The sequence below is a fragment of the Ostrinia nubilalis genome, chromosome 16 (genome assembly GCF_963855985.1).
Source record: "Ostrinia nubilalis chromosome 16, ilOstNubi1.1, whole genome shotgun sequence".
Classification (NCBI taxonomy): Eukaryota; Metazoa; Arthropoda; class Insecta; order Lepidoptera; family Crambidae; genus Ostrinia; species Ostrinia nubilalis.
The window spans coordinates 10,451,126-10,476,956 of NC_087103.1; the positions used below are offsets into that span (position 1 = coordinate 10,451,126).

The following is a 25,831-nucleotide window of genomic DNA, read 5'->3' on the forward strand; positions in this document are numbered from 1 at the left end:
TCATTTCGGCTAAGTATGTTTGAAGTGTTTTATAACATAAAAGAACATCTTGTTGTGTCGTTTTCATATTTTTAGAGAAGTTAGATAATGCGAATATTGTCAATATGTAAAATGAAGTTTTTAAAAATCGATACCTAATGAATGATGTTTTTTGATAAGTGAACAAATCGAAGTATTCTCCTCGTTAAATGGATCGTTAATACTATTGTACAATCATTGCAGTATAATCGAATGTAATAAACATAAGTCTTAAAACATGATTAATACCATAGTTGTACCTAATTGTTACTTTCTATTTGCTAGATAGAATAATCAAATTAGATTGGGTAACGAGAAAAAGTCAAATTGTGTGATCTATAACCGCGAACGAGTCATTGGCCGCGTGTGGGAGAGAGATAGAGAGTTGTTGCGTCGCCGCGTGTGGGAGAGAGATAGTTGTTGCGTGCGAGCAACGCAGTTGTAAATTTGCGCATCAGACATCGGCTTGTACAAACATTGTAATTCTATAGATAAGTTCAATCACAATAAAATTAACTTTCTTGCACTGTTATAATTTCATACTTCAACTAAAATGACCATTGCGATTATTTATTTCTTCATCAATCGTAGGAAGGTAAGCAGGAGCGGCGCTCGCTCCGGTCTAGTTAATTTAAATTATAATTTTAAATTCGCTTACTAAGTAAGTCATGTTCAGTCGGATGGCTTGTGGACGCACGAGGAAGGTTTTGAACTGTAGTTTATTAACTATGTATTATAATACATGATGATGCTTTTGGAAACTGAATTTTATTGTAAGTATAAAAATAAATATTAATATTCATAGAAACAGTTCTCAGTGTTTATTTTTTTCTGTAAGATGTATGGTTAAAATTTGCATACGCAATTTGACTTGTATTCGGTTAATAAGGTCACAACCTGTTCAAAAATACGAAAATATTGTTAACTCATAATTAAATAAAGCTTATTATAAGAAAATCGTTTTATTTTTTATTGTTACTGCCCTTTACTTGATGTTGTTACACATAAGATACACAGTTACATATGAGCAGTATTTTTTTAGACATGAGAGTGCTTTACACTTTTTTTTTACTTTACACCATAATTTGTTGCTAAACTATCTTGAGACATGCTAAGGAAATGCTTTCTTAAAATATTGGGAAATGGGTTAATTATCTTGAGACATGCTAAGAGTGGGCGCACACCGTTGATTTTTCGTCGGCCGATAGTTTAGTCAGGCAGTTGATCAGTATGGGCATGTATGGGAGTGCGCACACTACGCCGATTCTTCATACAAAATAAAAACGGGCCCAACTATCGGCCAACTAAATATCAACGGTGTGCGCCTACTCTAAAGAAATGCTTTCTTAAAATATTGGAAAATGGGTTAATTGAAAGACAAATATTCCATACACAGTTTATTCGAACTAGCTTTCCAATCCATATTCAACGTTCCGAAGACAACGGCCTGAAGCAAATTCCTAAGTAATATATGTGAAAGGAACAAGAACTAATAAAATCTATGGAATACTTAACAGAACTAGCTAACACTGAAGACACAGTGCAGACTTATACATAATTGCACCAAGTAGTAACACGAAAATGCTTAAAAAATAACTTAATCTAGATTGCGTAACAAAGCATGATCTGTAAAAATTATTATATTATTTTATCAGACAATATATTAATTTTGAAGTCTCAAATAAATACTTAACAACTTTCATTCCTAAACCTGACATTTTAATATCAAACGCCGCTCAAAATAATACTTAACCTAAGTATATAAAATCATTCATCACGGTTTCCAATAATATAATAAAACTCGTTTCTTAAAATAAAAGGCGCTACTCCATATAGGAGTAGAGGCATCCGTACAGGCTAAAATGAAGGAATAATTTCATCGTAACTAATGACAGTCATTTGTAAAATAATAATAAAATATTCATCTGAAAAGAAGATTTAACAAGAAAAGATATAGAAATAAAAAATATAGAAATCTGTGCTACTAAGGAATTTAGAACTCGTTCAGAGTGCCGTTGACTACGAAGCTCTTGACTTCGGTGATGTTTCGCGTGTCATAGTCTGAGATCTCCTCAATGACGATGTCCTCGTTTTTGACCGGTATTGGCGGGAACACGTCGAGCAATTCGCCGAGTTTTCTGCCGGTCGATATGATGGTATTCGTGAGGAGGTTGTTTTCGATGTTAAGCGCGTCGTCCTCTGGTCTCATTTTGGACTCTGCTTTGTACACGTTTTCGTAGTTTTCCTCCTTGACGATCGGCGGCAGGTAGTCCCTGCCGTCCTCGTAGTCGAACTCGAGCTTTTTCATGCGTTTCTTGAGGTTGGGGGGCCAGTCTTCGTCTATGGGCAGGTCGACGTAGCCCCCCGGTGCCTTGGGGGCCTCCAGCGTCTTGACAACTTGGTAGTCGTGGTCGGAGTGTGGGCGGTTGAATGTGATCAGCTCTTCCATGTTGAATTCGCCGTCGTCGATGACGGTCTCATCCAAGGCATTCTCTGTGAAATAAATTAAAAAAATGTTTAATTTATTGAAATGAAACATACATTTAAAGTTATGTAACAAGATATGTACAATTTAGCTTATGAAGTGCCTCGTAAAATACGAAAGGTTAAAACGTCTGAGAAAGATTGTGCTAAATTTCGTGAAAGACGTTACATAATAAAAAATATTACAGATAAAAATACGTTTGAGGTTATCGGTTACAAAAATATAACTCGTAGTGTAGTAGGTATATTATCTATATTAAAAAGTTTACTAAAATGTCAATTATTGTATAAAAATTTCTTGCGAGAAATAAGGTCGACGGTCTACATTTGAACATGATAATGTTTAATTAAGTGTAACTTCTGACGAGATCGGCCATAATCACGATTATAATTAGTTTATTTACCAACTCGCTTCGTTCAAGATAAGTACCCAACTAAATTTCGGCTTACATAACTGGACAGTGTGAAGTCATGCATTTCGCGAGTTAGCGATGCTCTCAACTCGGATGTTATGAAAGCTACTTTTTGTCGATTTGTTGCAGTAAATTTTTTGCTGAAGCCTGATAAAAGTGTATTACTTTCATCAAAAATCGCGTGACGACAGATTTTTTATGAATCTCAATGTGAAACCAATTTCATTGCGTTACTCAACATGAGTCCGATTTCGTGAGACGGTGAGTCATTCGGTTAGTGAATCAACACATTTTCCGCCATTATCCTGATCGTATCGTCTACTATTTGAAAGCAATGCGATGCGATGCGACACACTCGCAAAAAAAAAAAGAAACGAGATAAAACCTACTTATCAGAATTAGTGATAATATTAAAGGGCAACGCATTTCATTGTTCTGTGACGCCGATAAGGAAATAATTTAGGGAAAGTTCATCTAACATTGTTTTACTTTTCAGACGTTTCAAAGGCAAGCGAATTAGTCACAGATTTGACTGCTATATCAACGGTTCACGTTTGCAACTCGAATAAACCAATACATTTCTTGATTTCTTAAATTTGAGAACTTAAATCTATGCTGTTGTCATTTTTAAGCGCAGTACGACAGCGCCATCAGTGCCACGGATAGAAGAAGAACTAGCAGGCACGAAGGTAGACCAAGAATACTCATTCTAACTAACGCACGCACGTGTATTCTTTACCAATTTGCATTGTAAAGACAATAAAAATATGTAAGGGAGAGTCCGGTAATTTGGACCAGTTTTTTTCAATCCCATTTTACACATAGTTTTCTTTTGTTTTTGCTAATGTTCATGGTATATAATTAAAGAGAAATTATTCAACTTACTATTTCATAGGTATTAATCAACACAATCGTTGTATATTTAGCACAAATCAACAAAATACGAGTTCAGAGCTTCGGTCCAATTTAGCCAACCGGTTCGATAATTTGTACCACAGGGTTACTAAATTGGATTTCAATAAATTTCAAGCCTATAAAAAAACTATGGCAAAATATTATACGATACATTCTTAACAAATTAGGTAACGAAAAGTAACAGTAGTTAATAACATAGACAATCGATATTGTTTTACACGTTTTCACGATTATGAGTAAAAGTTTTGTAATTCCAATTATCGTAACGCACACTTGTACCTAATCTACTTTGCCAGTCTTTTGCTTTCATTTATTGTTAGTCAAACATAACTAAGCTATTATAACTTCAAAATATGATTTACTAAAAAAAAATTTAAAATCCTTTGGTAAAGTTCCATACAACTTGATGTGGTACAATTTAGCCGACTAGGTGATAGTGCTTTTAAAAAATCGGTAAAAAATATAGCTTATAAATACCGAAAAATGTTTCAAATAATTGTAATCCACACTAATTTGCGCTTCTAAATAATATATTAGAAACACCCTGTGATTAAATTTAACAAAATTACAAACTAAACATGCATTGTCAAAAGTTACTTGAAAACAATGAAAAAATACTTTTCAAAATAAAACACACGTGTTCGTTGTCACGGCAAAAACCACATGGCCGATCTTAATTGAATTTAGTTGTGTATCGCTGAGTGTTGCAATTACAGACATTCAATAATTACTTTACGAAATATGAGGGTGGTACAATTTACCCGGCGGTACAATATACCGAACTCTCCCCTATGATGGAAAGTAAAAAAAAACGGTGGTGTAATACTGTGCAGTATTTAACTGCCTGAATAATATGTAGAAACACAAAATATAATTCATGCTTATTCATGTATTTCCTCCGCCATTTTCCGCAGTTTGGCACCTCACGTCACACATCATTTTACCGAAGTCAGCCCTATGGCTTCGGCGCTCAGTACCGATCACTGACATTTGTCAACAAAATGGTGCTCGACTCTTGAGACAAGCTAAATTACACCAGTTAACGACATTGAGCATACTTTTTTTTAAATACCTTCGCGAGGAAAATCTTCTGTACGAAGTACTTATTATTGTTCTGTGGTACAACTAGCAAGCATGAGGGTAGAACAATAAGAATACTCACTGTTGGCGGCGAGCAGAGCGCGTGTGAGCGCGGGCGCGGCGGACGGCTGGTCGTTGCGCGGGCGCATCTCTTCGCGCATAGACGGCAGCGCTACTAGCGCCACGGATAGCAGCAGAACTAGCAGGCATGTGGCCGGCTGAGCGGACTTGCCGGTGGAACCGCCGGTTACGCCGGTGAGGACGTTCTGGGAGGAAACGGGATAGTTAATTACGGTTAAAAATGCATTTATTTTCTGGTTTTATCTTTTGAAAAGCACATTTACACAAATTATTTCTTAGGCTGAATTGCACCACCTAACTTTGACCGTAACTACAACAACAACCTGTGTATTTTGTATGTATTTTGACAGACTTTTGACGTTTGTTAAAGTCAAAGTAAGATGGTGCAACCCAGCCTTAGTGTCCCTAGACAAGTTACAAAACATGAGTTTTAATTTGGAAATGGTTCACGGAGCGAAGTAACTACAAAAAATCAGCGGAGCGAAACGATTTCGGAATTACAAATGTCAGGTTTTATAACGTGTCTAGGGGACAACAGTGTCTGGAGATTGATTCCTGGCGATTAAGTTCGTATTCCTATTAATTGTCAGTTTTGTGATGTGTGCAATAAGAAGTATCTTACATACAATGAAGTACATAGGTCCTTTGTAAGGCACTTTCAGATAAGTGTGAGCCAGGCAGGTGGAATCCATATTGTCATTTACATTTATCATTCATTTTATGTCAGACAATATTCCATTTTAACATAATTACACAGTTTTATTACAGTGTAAACATATTTTTCATTTGCTTATACTGACTCATTATACTTTACTAATACCCAACAACAACTTAAGTAAAAAAAAGTCTTTTGAACATAATAAGAAGTGTATTCTCTTAAATACCTATGTAATTATTACTTATCATTTACAAAAGCGTGACCTTTCATGAAGGAGAGTGCTGTAAAACGTTTTAATCGTGTTTTCATTGCATATTAAACACCTAGCAACGATACGATATTTTGTAGTACATTGCCTACATAATTTCTTATCACATTTCTGTCTTAAAGGTCGAATAAAGATTGCTTGATAAGAAATACGCATGCCGGCTCTAAATCTGCGTAAACACCAGTCTTAAATTAGACTTTATAGAATTGCAATAGAGTTGCTATTTGTACGTTTCTAGCGTGTTTACCAAATCGTAAGTAAGGTATTATAATTCAAGGCATGCGTGTTAACGATATCGTTTAATTTGCAAGTTATAGGCTAGCCAATTTACAACGGCACTTTTTACAAGATAATTTAATTGAAATATAACGTCTTGGTTTTAGCTGTATAACTCTAGCAACTATATCAAGACCATTATTAATACAATAGTAATTTAAGCAAGCATACAGGGTGAAAGTTGATAATGTGCCTGGATAAAAAGGTTCTGGTTTTATTTTCCTGTGAGTATTTTAGTTTAAAAAAAAACTTTTTTTTTTTGTATAAGATTTGATGAACCAAGCACATTTATAAAATTCAGCCTGTTACTAGGGAAATAGTAGACGTCAGTAAATAAAATTAAGTAAGTATACATAATATTATCAGTTTTCGTGTAAAAAATATCCATTTTAATTTCTCATTAAATTCGTTCATTTGTCGAATGGATAGATTCAAAACGCCCATCACGGAGTTAATTTACTGTCGTCTCCGCCCTTTTGTATACAATGATTTAAATGAAAAGCAGGTGGCCTTACCCCAACTATGTGGTTTGGGCCAAACTGCAGCGTGCGGGTCCGTGAATGCAATGTTAGTAGGAAAAAACAAGTTTATTCCAGTGTTAGTTCAATGCCATTGATAATAGAGCAATATACAGAGTGACTGGAGAAGCATTGAAAGCTAAAATTTTAACAAATATTTTCTGCAATGTTAAAAATGTAGTTTTACAATGTTTTTGTCAATATTGCTGACTACATAGCGTATTAAATATGATAAATGCTTGATATTATTGTTTGAAACATCTTAAAAGTCAAAAATGAATTGAATATTTAACTATTCAAACTTTTTGTCAAAATCACTATGAAACACTAAACATTCCAGAACTCAAAAATCTTAGTTCACGGAGTTAGATACCAACATAAATAGTCGTTCTAGCTTTGAACGTCATTACTCCAGCCACAGTGTATATTCTTTTAGCCTAGCTTTGTGCTTCTATGAAAAATACACACACCCTGTATAAGTGACGTACCTGTAATCTCTTGAGTTGGGCTGTCAGAGACTGGTTCTGCGACTGTAGAATCTTTATCCTCCTGATTAGAGTCTGGTTGTCCGCTGTACACTGTTTTACTCTGCAACAATTAGTATGAAATAATTAGATAAGTAGGTAGTTGTTATACATACATTAAATTTTATAAAGGTAAATCATTAATTTAAATATGTAATAATATCCATTATGTGACACTGGGTGTAAACTCAAGTGCCAGGAGTCCTTAATTTTGCAATTATTAAATTTTATTTGAAATACCAATTAAATTTTTAGATTATTTATGGAAAAAAGTGCATTTAATTTAATTATAGGGTACCTATCGTTATCAATTCATTGGTTTGTCTCCTTTAGTATAGATAGGATTAAAGGCATTTTAAAAACAACTTTCAATAAGGAACAAGACATCTTTTTTTTTTTTTTCAAACTTTGCTAAGACAATAATTTGAAAGACTTCAGTGTTTTTCGACCTTATGTCGAGCCAATAAGGTTTGCAATGGCTTATTAGCAAAACGTTTCTAGGGTTTAATGAAGTAGACAGTCAAATAATAATATTCACCACGTGGATCCATTTAACATTTAGAACATGGTAATTAAATCGATTATTGGGCCTTGAGACTTCCTCTAAACCTGTATTTTTCACATTTTTTTTATTTATTGACGCAAAAGAATGAGGTTAGGTAAAGGAAAATACATATTGGCACTGAGACATATTGTGATGTGATTAGATTTTTTCGCTGTTGATCTAATTTGGTTTTTGAATTAAAAAATAATTAGAAAGACGCAAAAGACTATGTACTTAGAAAGAAGTGGCAAGCGTGATATCAGGGAAATCTTTGCCCTTGAGACAAATTTTTCTTGCCACAGCGACCATCACTCATTCCACAAGCAATGTGCATTATGCACCGACTACTGCTACTTGAGTTTTACAATTCTGCGGGTTATGTCGCATAGTTCGTGACACCCAAAGAGCCCAAAACCAACCTTATTCCAATTGTAACAAAGACGTGTTGCGAACTTTTTGGCTACTTCAGATGTCACGAACATTTGACGTATACAATACAATAGTTTTACACAAAAAAGGAAAATTACCTATCCTCAAGCCCGTCGACGTATTCCTTCTTGCGTTTCCTGGAGTCCTGAGCAGAGATTTTATTCCTAATCTTGCGCCTGATCCTCTTGAGTTCCCTCTCCTCATGCTTGGTCAGAGGATAGCTGGTCGGCAGCGATATGCCCTCCTTCGCCAACAGTCGCCTCTCCTCGGCGGTTAGAACGAGACGGGGATACCCGTTCTTTCCGTCGTTGATCTGGCTGTCCTTGTCATCGTCTTCCTCGCTCCTCTCGCTGCCTGAGTCATCTAAAAGTTATATTTGCGATGAGGAAAACCTTCAAGTTAATATTATTATTGTTGGGTTACATTGTGGGATTTCTGGTGACATAGGAATTTGTGGTTTGTTTGTTTATCTCAAAATCCAAGTTTAAGAAACTATTACATAGGTGGGAATTGATAAAATTTACTATCGACATCATAATAATATTATACTTAGACGCTTAAAAATATAAAATAATAGATTAGAAGGATAATATGAGATATTCCTATGCATTACAATACATTTTCAAATCGAAATAAAAAATAAAATGTTTCTAAGCTAGTCTTAATAGCCCAAACATTTGATAAAAATTGTTTTAATTTTCAACAAAATGTGATAACTTTAATATCACGTTAAAGTTGTTATGATAAACATTTAAAAGTAATTTACAATATATCTTGGGAATTCCTATGTACCCGGTAATTGTCATATTATTTTTGGCAACAGATTAAATCAGTATCTATCAAAAATCTGAAAAAATAATTCTTAGTATCAGAAGTTCTTTATATAGGAAAACAGATAGCGAAATGCGCAGTATAGTATAGTTTAACGTACTACTTAGTAATATCGCGTAGTATGCCAAGAACACGTGGTGTTTGTCACGTTGCGTGCGCCGGTTGCGAATTTGGTGATAGCCACGCTAAACCGGCCCGGCAACCAGTTTTATGTATAAAACCATCAATTTTGAAGGAACTCGCTATAAATTTACATAAGAGTTACGAAATAAATTGATTTGTAGGCGATAACCATTCTGTGGTATGAAACGAAAGGCTCGGGCCTAAATTCGGGCAATTGCGACCAATCAAAGCGCGGGGTGAATGAAACTTTGATGCTTACTATACGATGTTTAGAGACTATAAATGGCATTTAATGAAGAATAGGCTAGACTCAAATAAAACCTTTGAAATCACGCAGCGAATCTTGTGTGAACAGTATAAGTTAAAATTATCCTTGTTGTGATCCGGATTTGAACAGGAAATTTAACCCATGAATAGTGTTAGTCAGATAATTCATTTACAAATTAGTATCCCGTTCACCTATTCTATTTAAAACACTGTTGAAATTGAATTAAATTGATACTGCCTCACACCGTAAAATACTAATTCTAATTTGAATGCATGGCCTATTATAAGACATTTAATATGATTCGTCATAGAAACAAAAATCTTCGCAAACAAACAAAAAACTCACCGCAATTATTGCCTCCGTGGTCGTATTCATAGTCGCTCCTGGATTCAACTTTGATGTCCTGCATTTTGCTCTGCGACAGCAGATTGGCCGCTGCCAGTTTGATGTTCGACGCATTCTTGAGATCCGCTGCATTGATGATCTTAATGGACTTCAGGTCTTTCATGTCCTTGATGGTGACAGGGAGAAGGATCGACCGAGGGTTGCCAGCCATTGGTGCTACGCGAATAACCCTTCGTTGAGGAGCTACAGTCTCCACCGGTTTCGAGTACACCTTGGTCTGCGGATTCAGGACTTGGATGTTGGCAACCTTCAAGGGTTTCTGCGGTTGGGCCTTCACAACCAGTTGAGGTTTCTGGACGGTAGTCGCGGCGACTTTTACTGAGGGTTTTTGAACTTTCGGTTGAACGACCACTTGAGGTGTTTGGGAGAGGCGGCGCTTGCGACCGGTTTTGCCTACGGACAAACAACATGTTTAGGACTTTGCGACTTACACAATTCAGGGTCTATTGTGTTTGTAGACGAACAGTTAAAATAAAAAAAAGTTTTTCAAGTAAATTGCTTCTATCAGCAGCTTCATCTGCGTGGATTTTAGTCTATTCCATCAAAATCGGTAACCGTTTCTAAAATTGGACAAAACAAAAATAGGCAGACAGAAATAATGGACATTGAAGGTACATATTAAGCCATAATCAACATCTGCCCTCACAGGATTAGAACTTACAATAACTAGGAATGTGGCATTCCGGTAGTAGACAGTCGTCAAGTAAAATCAAGAACTAATAAATCGACATAACACTAATTGCATTAGTAGCGTCCTATTTGAAGGCGATAGACTTGATAAGATAAAACATAAAAATAATCTTTATAATGCTGTTTATTTGTAACATTAATACCGTTTTTAAGTTATCACATAAAAAAACGTGATCATTAAAAATACCAAGTTACAATATCATGCTTTTTTTCGTTCGGCGACATGTTGAAATAGTTATTCCATTTCATTTATTCATTGAATATTTACTCAATTGTTACTTATAAATGATTCACTGTAGATTCAAATTCGAAGGCCGCATATTGAATACCGATAACAATAGATAAATAAGACGATAATGAGTCGCGCAAGTTTTAATAAAAGTTAGTTCGAAGGTTTATAAATTGTTTACTTGACTCGCTCCCATTTCTTTTCGATTACGAAATAGCGGACGCTAACTCAATTAGAAGTTTCAAGTTACATAAGCCAGTTGTAATTATTTCAAGTGTCTTCATAATCCGATTTTGACGACGTCAGAACTGACATTGTATTATGCTGTTGGACACTGGTTATTTAAGGTTATTAGCTAATTGCGGTGTTATTTTACGATGCCATTTACGAGGCATAGCGTACCTTACTGCAATCCAATATACGAAATACAATGACACCATAGTAGCATTATCGTTATAAGAAAAAAAAATGGTAGAACAGGCTATTATTAGCTGTATGATAGATGATGGAACTCACAGAGCTTGTGTACGTATTTCCAGGTTTTGTTTTCCTTATTTGTAACGGACTTTAGTCATATGACATCTTTCTTTGATTGCAAAGTTAAGTGATGCTGAGAATGCTGTGTCCTTTCAATCTTTGTTCGGGTCTTTTACAGTCTGTATTATAAAAAAACAGCTCCTATTACCACGGACACGTGCTACACCAACGCATAGGCTCTAGGTCAAGTTGAATCTTGATCCCCACCACAGAAGTCTGGGTAAAACCAGGCCTGTTCATCTCCGCGAGTTTACATCGAAAACAAAACACGCACGATGGCCCACCTACAGGATACTATTCGACAAGGCCTCACATACGAGCGAACATTGACTCACGCACGCGTTTTCTTGTGTATAATGGAAGAAAATAAAGAAAATGGTGTACTAAATACTGTGCAGTATTTAACTGCCTAAATAATAATAAAAACACAGAATGTACTTTTTTAAGTTGCCTCAAAACAATGAGAGGTAAATAAGTAGTTAATATTATTCATGATAATTCATGCTAAATCATGTATTTCCTCCGCCATTTTCCGCCGTTTGGCACCTCACGTCACATCATTTTACCGAAGTCAGCCCTATAGCTTCGGCGCAGTGCCGATCACTGACGTTTGTCAACAGAATCGTGCTTGACTCTTGAGACAGGCTAAATTACACCACATTGTTAATGACATTGAGCATACATTTTTTTAAATACCTTCGCGAAGTAAAACTTCTGTACGTAGTACTTATTATTATTCTGTGGTAAAACGTTCTTTGTATTAGGTCTATCTGTCTCTATCGCAAATAACTGCATCTCGCTTTGAGTGAAAGGGATGGTGCTATCCGAATTTCCGTAAACGGCTTTAGTAGCCCTGCCGGTCCTCACCGAAAGCTGTGCAAAGGCTGGAAATTCCAAAACAACATACCCGAGCTGTGGAATGTAGTGTTGATGAATCCCGGGACCACGTTCTGCTCAAAGTCCGCCATGTCAAACGCTTCTTCCACCACCTCTGAAGAACTGTTCGACGCGTCGCTGGTGTCTTGGATGACGACATCCTGGGCGTTCCCTGGACTGGTAGGCTCGAGGCCCGAGGTGGAGCCCTGGTCCTCATCGCACGAGTTCTGGATCAGGAATGGCGAGAGCTGCTGTTCGAAGTCGCTGGAAAGAAATTGACTATCAGAACATGATCAATTGGTCTCAATAATATTGGATGTCATAAGCAGAATGTAATAGTTTGACGCCCGTATTCACAAACATTACTATGAGGTCTCACAGTTAACGTAGACGCACAGGGTGACACACGAACCAATCACATAGCTCTATTCAACGCTGTTGTTCGATTTTCTGCTTCACTTAAGCTGTAAGCAAGCATCGTTTGTAAATACGGGCGTGAGTCCACTTTACTTGTTATGAACTTAAAATTCTAATTCTTTATTTCTCCATGTTACATAATTATAATAGACAGACATGAAAATATAGCAAATGAACTTAGGTCGACCTATTTAGATGAACAATCATAGAATTACATAAAAACCCGCATCGCAGAATACATAAACCTACTAACATAAATGTATATTGGTTTATGCAACATATTTGTTGTTATGACTATGCCGTCAATATAAATGCCATAGATTATGTAAGTAACACAACCAATTTGATATTTGATGCACCACATCGTAAAATAGTTGCAATAAAACTTATTTTATTATGTAGGCTTTTATAAAGCACTTTTACACGTTCTAACCACTGCTTCGGGACAATAACCAGTGCTGAGAAGAAGCAGCGCAAAAAAAATATGTATTTCACATGCGAATTGAAATTCTATTGCTTCAAAAACACATCTGCCGAAGGTTTACAACTAATCAAGCGTCTCTAAAATGGGTATCAGTAACTTATTGAACACTTATTGTTCATTTACTGTGGAGAAATGTCTGAATTGAATCGGAACGCATTGTTTAAACGGGTCTTGGGGCGATCCGCACCACTTATCGGTCGTACTCCGGTTTAAAGTGTTCTTTATCAGACAATAACAAGTATCATTATCGCAAATAAAGGATTTTTTATAAATTTTTTTCGTCGACAGTTGTGTGGTTAGCGCATTAAAAGAACAGCTGTTTACATGGTGTGCCATGTTTTGAACCTACCCGTGGAAAAATCCAACCAAACTCGTTTACCGTTTCTACGAAGTTGTAAAAAGAATTCAAATTCTATACTTTCATAGTAGTAGTAAGTATTAAGTAATAATATAAACTTGGAAGTCTGTAATGATGGACGGATGTTGGCAAGTCCTTCACGCAAAAACTGTTGGACAGATTTTGGTGAAACTACAATCTTTTATCAATATTAAATATGTATCATATCGCAGCCTTAAAGCTAGTTTCCTACACAATTTTACGAAAACTTACATCATGGTTTACAATTTAGCATACTGTTTCTGGGGATGTATTCTTGAAGCTTTCGAATTCCAATACGTTTACGAATCTGCCTGCACCCGCTTCGTATGCGATATGGAATTCTTTCGCTTCAAAAATACAAAGTGCACTTTAAACAATAACCTCTCGTGCATGTTTGTGCTTTTCACGGTTTCCATACTGACGTTGCAGTTCTGTTATTGTTACCTGCTTTGTATTGATTAAAAGGATTGTATAAGTTGATTCAATTCAATGTAGAGCGCTCCCTTGTGGGACGGATTACAATATTTACAATAGTGTACCGTGTTGTGCATTAAGTTAATTTAAATCTCGATGACGTTTGATGAGAAACAACAGACAAAAGATAATTTAATGAATGCAACAAAAGAAAAACTCCCCCATACAGTTTTTAATCCTATTATCACTCGCATTGGAAACAAATAACCAACAATAACGGCGCGTGCAACGGTCATGTTTACTCTAAAATCCATATCTGCCAAAGACAGACCTGTCAATCCATCGGCAGGGCTCTATGTTTTGTAGACATGTTACGTCAGGTATAGGTCTTAACTCAGCCAGTGGCTGAGCTATGGGAGCGTCACAAGTGTTTTTTTGTAACGTCAAACGTGAACGAGACTTATATGCTCGGTCACGTCATCATAATCACCCCTCCCGTGCTAGACCTATAATTGCGCAAGCAATCAAAATATTGGTCAAAATAATTTAGATTCCGAGAAGACAAGAATCTTCGGAATATCTTTTCGAAGTATCGTTAAAGTAATTTCTATTATCGTTAAAGTAGAATACATCTTACAGCCTCAAATTAAAACCCATACTTTCCAACTAGACGCGCGTATAATACTTTATTCATTGATTTTTACACAAAGACCGGTCTTCAGTCTGCCTTTAAAATGTACCGTTGTTGCTTCGTGACTTACATTACATTAACCCATTCCTCCCCACTGTCCTATTTTTAGGACACCATATTCAACATTTTTTTTTTACAAGTTAATAAACTAATTTTTATTGTTTTTGACAAAATTCGTATTCTTGCACTGTTATTCTAATAAAATAATTTTTTTCGGCTGCAAAAAGTGTATCCGTTATTTGAATATAATTTTTTCAAATTAACACTTTTGTTACCTCAAAAAGAAGCATCATATTTTGATTTTATATACCATAATATAAAAAAAACTGGCCAACTCCAATTTACATAAAACTGATTCTTAGACATCTACCAATACATAAAAAAATTAAACATAAACAAAACATAATTTAAAAACTTGTGGTAATGTTTCAAAATAAGCCGTACTATAAATATGACACTGGGAACATGTCTATACAATTTGCCGCGAAAGCATTTTCGGATCTGCAACGATAAGCACTGGTTCAAACATGTCAATTGTTTGTTTCTTGCGGGTCTTGTGTTTAGATTAGGTACTCAAAAGGTCTCTGCCGAACAGATATAAAGAAAACTGTAGTGATGAGGAGTTGGACGATAATGAAGTAGCCATATTACCTCCGGACGAAGTGGACGAAATGACTGACAAGGAAGAAGGTTCTGGCGACTTCTTCTAGTAATCCAGTATATTATTATTCTGAAATTCAGCTGGTATCTAATACCGCAAAACAATGGGCTTATTCCACTATTCCCCATTGACAATCCCCGTCAACGGGGAAGAGTGAACTTTTTGTTCACTAATCCCCGTTAAGGCCAATTGGAGCTTATAATGGGGAATAATGAACTAACAAGTTCATTAAACCCCGTTATATTAGGATTTTATTTTTAACGTAATGGGGATTAATGAACTTTTTAGTTAATTATTCCCCATTATAAGTTTTATAAGCTCCAATTGGCGTTAACGGGGATTAGTGAACAAAAAGTTCACAAAACTTCAAATATTTCTATCGTTGACTTTCGTCCAATTCTGTAAACAATAGATTATCTTCAGCTTCAGAGGCAAAAAATGATATTGGCCTTAGTCATTCGTGTTTTAGACATGTCCCTAGTGAATGAATGGATTATTTTTTATTTACAACGAGGTAAATAAATTTGAGACATTGAAATCTAGAAAAATTTCAAGCGTAGGGTTTTTTCTTGGATAAAAAAATCGGGAGGCAAGGCAAGCAAACCTGCACCAGGTACATAATTATGAACGCCTTTTACAACCTGTGAGGTTTAACAATATGATCAATATTGACGACTATATGACGAAGAGGGACAAATAGAGGCATTGCCAGGGAGAAGATTGTAAAAAAAACTCTTATTTTTTGCGCTAAATGTGAAAAAAACACTTTGCAGTAATTGTTTTATACCTTACCATACAAAATAAGTTTCTAAAACTTTATATTTAAAGCTGTTTACGGACAAATTTTCAAATACTGCAAATTTTCTTATAATTGTTATCCTCTATTATTTCTGATCACATGTCCCCACTGTCATATTTATAGGACAGGCTGACTCAGCATTAAAGGTACTATTTTTTTTATTTTTTTGTTTTTATTATTTTTTCTTAGCCTATTATGAACTTAGTTTCAAGATTTGATCAAAAAATTCCAAAGATTTCGATGCTTGGGAAGTAATGGGTTAAATCTGATCGACCAACCCATTGATAACCAAACAAAAGACAACAAAAATGATGCGTAGGTACTTTCATCGCGAACATTTCTTTGTTTGTTTTAGTTGTACTGTTATATTTTAGAGTTCTGTAAAAGTTTACAATCTAATTCAGAGATAGGTATGCTAATTGCTATCACAATTTGGAATGTGGTTCAAAAATGCAGTTTGGTGACCCAAAGAAAGGTGTAAATGGATACAGCATTCCATGATCTGAGGATAGATCTAATGTGCAAACTTTACTACAGAAAATGTGTCCAAATTCTGAAAAAAGAAAATTGATTGTATGAAAAGGTAAATATGATTTATACTTCTTTTTCTGGGAAAGTTGTTGCATTTGAGCAGTAGAATCAATTATTTTTGACCATGGGTCACACTGTAAAAAATGTGATACGAAACCCTACATCTACTTGAGGTAGACTCGCACTTAACCGGTTTTAACACTGCTACTTCTGCAATACAGTGGCCTGCAGACAAAAAAGATGTTTTAACTTGACCTGATTGCACTAAATATTTTAACATCGCTCCGAACCGGCGAGTGCGACCATTTCTCTAATTATGTACCTGACTATGTAGTTCATTGCAATCGTGTCAGCTATTATAGTGACGCTATTTATAGCTAAGGGAGACTGTTTATATTATCTTTAATGAGTTTAGCATTGTCCGTCTGTAGACAATCGAAGTACCTACTTAAACTAAACTCGGTAACAACTTATGTGATGGCAATAAGACCTATTTTGAAATAAAAAATGTGTAGTTTGATGTGATGTCACAGAGTACTGAGGCCTGAGATAAAATGAGGGCTATCGTTTTAGCGCTCACCAGTTAGCGCCACTGTAGAGTAAGGTCCTGTCACTTGCTAGTAGCGAAGACAGTGGCGCCAACTTGTGAGCGCTAAAGTGGTAGGAGGACTATCGCATTTGCACTCATCAAGATGGCGCCACTGTAGAGTAAGGTCCTGTCAATCGCCAGGGGTGCCAACTGTTAAGTATAAAAACGATAGCCCTCATTGTCATCGACACGGACAAGGTATTTCTCTTTTACAACTGAAATGCAACTTTCTATAATAGCCATAGCGCTCACCTAGGCATAATTTTATTCAGGTCAATCGATACAGATAATAACGAATGCATTGTCTATGAATAGACTAGAAAGCCAAACGAAATGACATTGCAATTCCATAGACCAGGGGTGGCCAACTTGATAAGACATAAGATGTTTACTAACGAAACCCTGGGCATCTACCACTTAGTTACATACTTCTTGAAATCTTAAATGAAACAGCATAGTTTAGTACGCAATCATGTAGTATTTTTTGCCTTGCCACGATCGACTGGACTAATAGTCGCGATCGACCGGTTGGCCACCCCTGCCATAGACTACAGTTCTAGCGCATAACTCAGTCAATGCCTGAGGTATGAAAGCGGCACGGGAAGGGTGTTTTTGTTACGTCATATATCAGAGAGACTTCAGATTTGTATGCTCTATCACGTCATAATACACTCGACATCAAATAAATCGCACCACCCGCGACAAGCACTTTCAAACGTATGCATCCCCACTTCCCACCAATATTGGCACCATTTAAAAGCCCAGTTCTAAACTTCATTTCATTAAAGGAAAGGTTTTCACCCCAAAAATGTGTCTTTAGAAAGATCCAGAGTCACTTCTTCAAAAAATAGGTAGTTACGCTTGAGCTAACTTTTATATGGCTATATAATTAAATGTGTTTGCTATAAGGATATTTATTGGGCTTTCAAATAACACCAATATTGTTGGGGCATAATCAGAAGGAAATCTTTAAAGTTCGCGTCGCGGAAGGTGCGGTTTATTTGATGTTGAATGTATGTCAAAATCACCCCTCCAGTGCCGTCCCATACCTCAGACACTGATTGATTTAAGCGCTAGGTAGCTTGCGCAAGAAAAAGGAAAGATTACTTCAATGTTAATAAACTCCAATGAAGAGATATAAAGGTAAATAAAAAAGAATATAATGACGCAGCCCTGAAGAAAGGATAACAACCTAAGGAAAGTGATACAGTGAAGGTTACGGAAAGGGCATCAGTCCACGACAACGTTGATTTACTCGCACACGCAAACTACGAGTATCTTGTTATGGGTGAAGTAAAATACACGTGTTGACCTCGTCGAGGAAATAAATACTCGATAAATGCTTCAGGAGTATGTTTTAGTTTTCTGTCAACATTACTATTTGCTCTAGTCAAATGTTTGTCATCTTCGCTAGTACAAGGTTGTATAGTTACGCCCACGTTAAGACAAATACCATTTTTTCTGACAAAATTAAATAAAGCCAAATCATTGACACCGAGAACATATGTCCAGAATGATATCAGGAAAAGTTAGTAAGTAAGTAACTTATCATCGTTGATTGCAAAGTAAAGCAATACCTGGCCATAAACAAAATAAGAAGAATTAAAGCAATATTATGTACCTTTTTTGTCAGGAAATGCATGAAATTGCATGACCACTAGTTCGGGGGAACCAGTGGGTTATGTAAGGCTCTCCCTGCCAGAGGGACAGGGCTTACTAAAACCTAACGGTGTCCTCCAAAGTTTTTGGGACGGAACTGCGAGTAATTGTCTGGGCTAAACGGCCTAGACATTCTTACTTATTCTAAGACATCCTGACACGGTTTAATCTCTGATAAAAAAATACCAGTCCTCTGAAGTCTATTTCATTTACTTACAAAGACATGTTACTGGCGGTGACTATACGTATCTTTTCTCACGTTAACGCTAAGTTCATGCGTGAATGTATTTTTTAATGATCATAATTTCAACATCCATCTCACGCATTTAGGCTTTCTAACGGAGTTTTTTTATTAGGAGGCAAATCACTTCATTGCGCTGATTGACTCAATCAGTTTGTAGACTCTGCAATTGAAGAGGCTACATAGGATCAATTAGAATAAAGAAAAGCTAATGGAATACAAAAAGAAAAACCTAATAGGAATAACGCCTTAAACAAAAAGTAAATTTGTTGACAAAATCTTAAAATCGGTTTTAAGTTGTGCAAATTAAAGTATCCAAGAACATCGTGACTGTTCAGGAAATACCAATACAAGGATAGCCGGAAGAAGAAGTAATCTAGACGACTGAAAAAGGGCGAAAACAGCTACAATGGATTCAACAATATTGACGCAAAACACATCAACGTTGAGTTACTGCCACGGTTTATTTTATTGCAATAAATAAATAAATAAATAAATAAACTCTGGGACCTTGACTTTATCGAAAGTACAGGTATGTCTCGAATGACCCGTTTTGGTAATGAACGAGCTACAGTAAGTATACCTTTTTAAAGGATTGAGCAGTCACTTCAAGGAGGAGTCGATTGGCAGTTTGATAATTTAATTGTTTCTTCAAAACCTGAGTAACTAGTTGTTTAAGAAATTAATCAATTATACACTCACACGTGTAAAATTCAACTGAAAAATTATACATTCTGACATTACGACTCACTATTCACACTTGTCAAATCCAGCCTAGCCCGAACTGCACCGACTTGGACAGTTGAAACGAATGCTGCGCTTGTAACAATACAAATACGAACTAGAATTGAAACAACAACTTCGTGCCCTACTTGTTTGATAGCCTGAGGATTGCAGACTGGAATATAAACCGTACCGAAACAAAATCGGTCGCTAGTCAAAGTTACTTATGATGCAAAGCAGTTGCATCATGCCTGAACGTGAGTCACGGACACGGCTGGTTTGTAACATTTAACTGACGTGGACTCACTCTACTGATGGGTTTTGCGAGAGCTTTAAATGAGTGTTGACCTGCTATTAAAATTTAGACACAAAGAAGGTGCGTGCTTTCGATTTCTTTTGAGTCACGCATTGTCTATGAACCCTCAAAAATAACTTTAGGATGATGTCAGTAACGCGCTTTTTGCGATCGATAACGGCATATTTCCAAAACAAAGACAGGTATATACGTTCAAATACTCTACTAATGAACCTAATACTTACGAAATGCTTCGTAATATGCCATGTAATCAAATGACTAAGTGAAAGGGGAAAGTTATCGATATTATACATATCGAATTAGCTCTGCTCTGTGCCTACAAATCTTTTCAAAAGACAAAGCATGAGACATATAACTCGACTGGTAATATCACAACCGGTAACGATGATTACATAAACACACGTAATTATATCAGAATGTTCGCTGCTTCACGACTCAAATTGCTGACTATTAACGACCAAGTAAATTCATTAGAAGTGGATTCCGACAGTTCATTAGCTTGGGCAAATAGTTCTTAGTTTACGACGATGAGATTTTAAGAGTTTGTGACTCATAGAGACGCCACGGTTTTCTCTAGTTTATGCAAATCTGTCATCATTAGAGGTCGAACACCTCGATGTCCGTGGCCTTAGCGCATAACTTCTGTTTGCTCAGCATTTGAGGCATCAGCATTCGAAGCATGTGCGCGCACGTGATTTCTTGCATGCCGGATAGTTTTTAATTCGAATTCGAAGTGACAAAGGTTTCAGAAGTGCCCGTCATTATCGACATCGCGTAACTGTTGTGGTAACCATCTTAACCTTTAACTATGGACGTCGGGTCTCAGAGGCCCACCCCCCTTTCCGATTTCTCGGTTTAAACACCTTCCCGCCACGTGCTGCTCTCGACCATCTCAGTAGCTTCAGTTTTAGCTGTGTTTGGACCGAGGAGGCATAAAATCGCGCCTTCCGGCACTTATTACGTGAGTAATAACCATCCAAAATTTTGTCCGGGCCTGGGAGACCCGATGACTATAATTTCCATACAAACATACTTGTATGGATGTGACTTGTCAACAATTTTTTTTTTATATTATATTATTATAATATTAAGTAAATTGCTTTAGTTTAAGAATACTTAATGGCAGAAAGTATCTGAGTACATCAGCTATATTATTAGCCCAACTATCTAAAGAACATTTCAGGAGTAAGGTATTATGTAGACGATTCTTCTTTTGAGTTTAGATGTCTTAGAATTCACCATTGCTGCAGATTCCGATTCTGAATGGTGTACATTTTGTCTATCAAAGCTCTCAAAGAAAGATAACACATGCCTGTAGAGATAATTTGTTTTTAGTGTTCTAGGCCACTGTGTATAATTTTAGTAACTTTAACCCTTGTCAAAATTTTTAATTCATGTCCTTCAGAAATTTTGTTCATGTTTTTTTGTTACATGGTTATTAATTAGCAAGGAAAAAAATATTACTTTAATTTATTAATAATCGACTGTAATCAAAGAGCCTATATGTGATGGCAAGTCAATTAACACTGAAAATTGTCTAAGTTTTTTAAATTTGCAAAAAAGTAATTAAATGATGGTTAAAATTTGATTACATTTACCACTAAATCCTTTATTAATAGTTATTAGATATATATCAACTCTTTAATAAATTCAAATAAATTCAGATATGAAAATAAGAAAAATTTTAGATAGGGGTCTGTGAGTCCCGACGTCCATGGGAGTGTGATTATTTTTTCACGTCCATAGTTAAAGGTTAAACGAGCGACTACTGTGTTAACTAGTCCGTAAAGGCGAACTTTCAAACTTTTAACGCTGACCATTTAGTCGGAGTCTTCATTATTATCTTGTTTTGTTTATATCTTCTTCTGATTACATCTAGATCTACAGTATCCTAGATAGATTTAAGGTCGGTTGGTCAAGATTAAATTAAAGTCGTCCTGAACTGAATTTAATGTTTTACAAGATCAAGTCAGGCATCAGTCAGGAATATTTTACATTTAAACACGCTTCGTCTGAATAAATGTTCATTTATAGCCTGTTTTCTTATTCTAGAGTAGGTAGGTACAACGAGGTCAAAGATGTACACTTTCTAACAAATTCAGCCTCATCGGTACCAGAATTGAAAAGTTATTTGAAGTGTTCGTTTTGTTCAATAGCCTCAGGTCAATTAAAAAGTTAAGAAGCGTCAGTTACCTGTCCGCGTACTAACGGTGAATTTGATTAGGTACCGTTTCGAGGCGATACATGCCTAAAACGGGACTATTTATTCCCACTGCAACTGTTCCTGTGTAGCCAGGAACAGGATAGGGGCTTGATCGCCAATATCCAATACGTGTAGTCTGAGTTGGTCCCGTAGTAAAGTTAAACTGGCTTTGGAGATTTCTAGCGAATTTGGGAATTTAATCAGGAGAAAATTGGAGGAGTTCGGAGCTAACGATTAACTTCTGTATCGAGCTCGTAGTATTAGGTCAAAGTCAGTATATCAAAGTGTAGTTATTTGTCGAACAGCATCCGTTTAGCAGAAGCGTCTGATTTATACAACAAAGTGTGGCCATACACCGAAGTGCATCGCGAAAGCGGGAGGCGATAAAATTGTAAACTCGACCGAAACAACGATAAGCAGTGCTCCACTTTTGACATGACGCTTGTATGGCCACTTTCATAATGCCGTCACCAAACCAGTATGCGATTGATTACGAAATATTAAGAACATTGTCTGTCAATCGGGCGTGATCTTGAAAGGATATTCGCTAATCTAATACTCAGTGAGAGCCTGTATTAACTTTCATTTTTTAATTTGCTATTGCAGTTTCAAAAATGAAATGAACATGTTTAAAAATATTGAGTAATTATAGTAATTTAATATGAGATTTAAATGTACTTTTCAATTGGTTAATCCAATATGATATGGCATATTTTTTCATCATTGATTGATGAATAATCTATGGCTTCATTGTATTTGAAAACGCGCTCTTTATAGGCAAGTAGCATTATGAATTCTATAGACATTGATGAGGAGGACATGGTACTTAAATTTACATGTATAAATAAAGCAAGAAACTCACAATTCTGCCTGGTCGCTGGAGAGTCCACTGTCTGAGGATGAGCTGCTCAGCCCTTCAGATGGCTTCGATAAATTGTCCGGACCAAGACCAAAATCTGGCATAGACTCCTCAAGGAAGTTCAACGACCCCTGGTCCAGGGAGAAGATGTTCTCCAGAAAATCGTCGGAAGCCGGCCAGGAGTCCGACTGAAATGATGACATTTATGAAAAATTTGCTATCATATATCAGTTATTACATAACATAATATTGTAATACATCATGTTTACATCTGACACAAACTAATTACATTTATGCATGCATCAAAGTATTTGATTACATTTAAAATAATTTAAGACAGAGAAATCTGAAAACTACATCAAATTACATCATACAGTCATAAAAATTCTTAATTTCGTATGCAGTGTCGACATGCATGGTATTTAAAGGTAAAAAGTTCAGCGTACGGGCATTGTCATTAATTGTCTATTATGTAATTACCTAATTAATAGCAAATTAGTGTAAATAACAAAAACTGATGAAATATTACTAAATAAATAGGTATTAATAATCACCACTAACATTATCATCATAAGTAATGTGTAAAGATACCACAATAGGTATAAACTTCCTCTAAAAAAAATACTGAAAATATTTATTCATTGAGTATCCCATCCCATCTATTTTGATTCAGGAATACCTAACTCAGATTTCATACATGATACTAAGTGATGAGTAACAAAAAATAAGATGTGTTAAATGAGTGTGTACTTTCATTTCTAGACTTTTACTCTAAACAATATGAAGAGAAAGGGGTTCTCGGTTCAACTTTCCAGTTAAATTTGGTTAAATTTGTTTTAACTGCAGTAATAATACTACAGTTTTACATAACAATGATAATTTATTAGTCTTATCAGATAATATCTGTTTGTAGGCTTCCGCTTTGAGACTATTTCATGTGATAATAATGATAAACATTGTCACTTAATAAAATTATCAATAAAATTAAATATAAGATTAAGTTACTGTCTAAATAAGCCATACAAGGTTGCAATATAAATGTAATAATGCGGATATAAATAGTAAAAATAACTACTAATTATCAATAATCAAAATTACCTCCAACAGTGATAACAAATCTAGTTTTTTATCCATTTTGAACACTTCACGATTGCATTGATGTTACATCAACACAAATAACATCAGGGAATCACTTATTTATGTTATTTTGACATAGACAAATCACTGGAGAATGTCAAACTGCAATCCAAATGGTCCGTTGAGTTCACAAAATAATGTTCTGTTTATAAATTCAATGTTCACACCAAAGTTTTACATGGCATATGGCAAGAGCACCGACCGCATGGTGCCTAGCTGGCAGAGTAGCGATAAATGATGATGTTTACACAGAGAGCCGGGCTCGCGATGACTCGCGCTGACGCACTGTCGGGACTGAACACGACTACCTCGCTCGGGCAAACCCCTACAGCGACTAACAATTAGCTAATTAGATAAGGAAAACACCGGGAATATTTACTGCACTCGAAGTGAGAGGCGTCGGCGAGCGAACCGCGGCCGTTCACTAAGTACTCGAAATGAACGTATAACGGTAAAAGTACGAGCGTGAGCACGAAAGCTGTTCAACGGGGTCCAGCCGACGATACGATCACTCTATTACTTCTTTGCCCGCCAGACAAAACGCTTGTTTTGCTAACTGGGCCAAAATTACCAGATAGCCTCTACGTTGTGATAGCTTATCAATTGATAGCGACAGTCACCGAGATCTCAAGACAGTGAAAATACTAACCATTAAGCCGTCCTGCTGAAAGTTTTCCATCTTATTGTTCAAGCCGTCCAATAATTCGTGGTCATTTCTTGTAAGATAATCCAAGATCCTGTTCATATCGTCGTTAGCAAGCGTCATTTTTTATCTGCGAAGTACCGCACAAAGTCCATCATAAATAATTCCATTTGATTACCGCACTTTGTTTTTGTTTCAAAACTGCACTGTGTTATGATTTTAATGTATTAGAGACATTATTTTGTTTACTTTATTTCAGTTTACAAAATAATTTAGGACATGACATCTCCCAACAACTTCCAACGTGGAAATAATGACGTCATGGATTTGGGCCACATTTCGCAATTTCATTGGTGCATTTCGGGATACGACGCAACAAGGTTCTCTTTGCCTGCGACTTTATACTATTCGATGATAAATGTCATTTTCGAATATGCCTATTGGCTAAAAATCTCCTCAAGATACTTCCTATTGGTCAATGCATTAGTTTCACTTTTGATATTTAGGCAAACAGAGCCTTCTGGTGATAAGCATGCTTTAAACAGCATGTGTTGTAGTGCCATCTAGTATAAAATTATGTAACTTTTTTAGTTTTTTTGTTCCACGCAGAAATACATTTTGACATCCTATCAGGCGTAATTATTTCAATTTAAATAAAAGTCATAGAAACTTGGAAGCTAAAACCAAGTTATTTTCGTTTTTCTCTATGAAACATACATTTTTTTTATTTTAATCAAACTATTTAAAATGGTGAATTTGGAGTTGCAGGTCGCAATAGACAAAGTAAAGCAATTATATTTATAAAATAAAATTGCAGTTTGCGGGTTCGATTCTAGGCGTCATTTCAGAAACAATTACCTACCTAGTTCATCTTTTATTTTCGACGTGATTATTAGTTTTAATTTTAATCATTTCAAT

At 35.9% G+C, this 25,831-nt stretch overlaps 1 protein-coding gene across 2 annotated transcripts; it reads right to left on the reverse strand.

The window, feature by feature from the left end:
* Positions 1 to 1,402: 1,402 nt before the first annotated feature.
* On the reverse strand, positions 1,403 to 25,247 carry LOC135079374 (uncharacterized). 2 transcript variants are annotated; one of them, XM_063974017.1, is made up of 8 exons: positions 24,920 to 25,247; positions 23,137 to 23,321; positions 12,199 to 12,431; positions 9,776 to 10,228; positions 8,307 to 8,571; positions 7,200 to 7,299; positions 4,993 to 5,176; positions 1,403 to 2,511 (listed from the first exon to the last, which is right to left on the reverse strand). In XM_063974017.1, exons 1-8 carry the CDS (start codon positions 25,034 to 25,036, stop codon positions 2,012 to 2,014), a joined length of 2,037 nt encoding a protein of 678 aa, XP_063830087.1. In that variant the 5' UTR covers positions 25,037 to 25,247; the 3' UTR covers positions 1,403 to 2,011. The 2 variants fall into 2 exon arrangements, with proteins under 2 accessions (XP_063830087.1, XP_063830088.1); XM_063974018.1 differs by lacking the exon at positions 24,920 to 25,247 and adding an exon at positions 24,232 to 24,781.
* Positions 25,248 to 25,831: the final 584 nt, after the last annotated feature.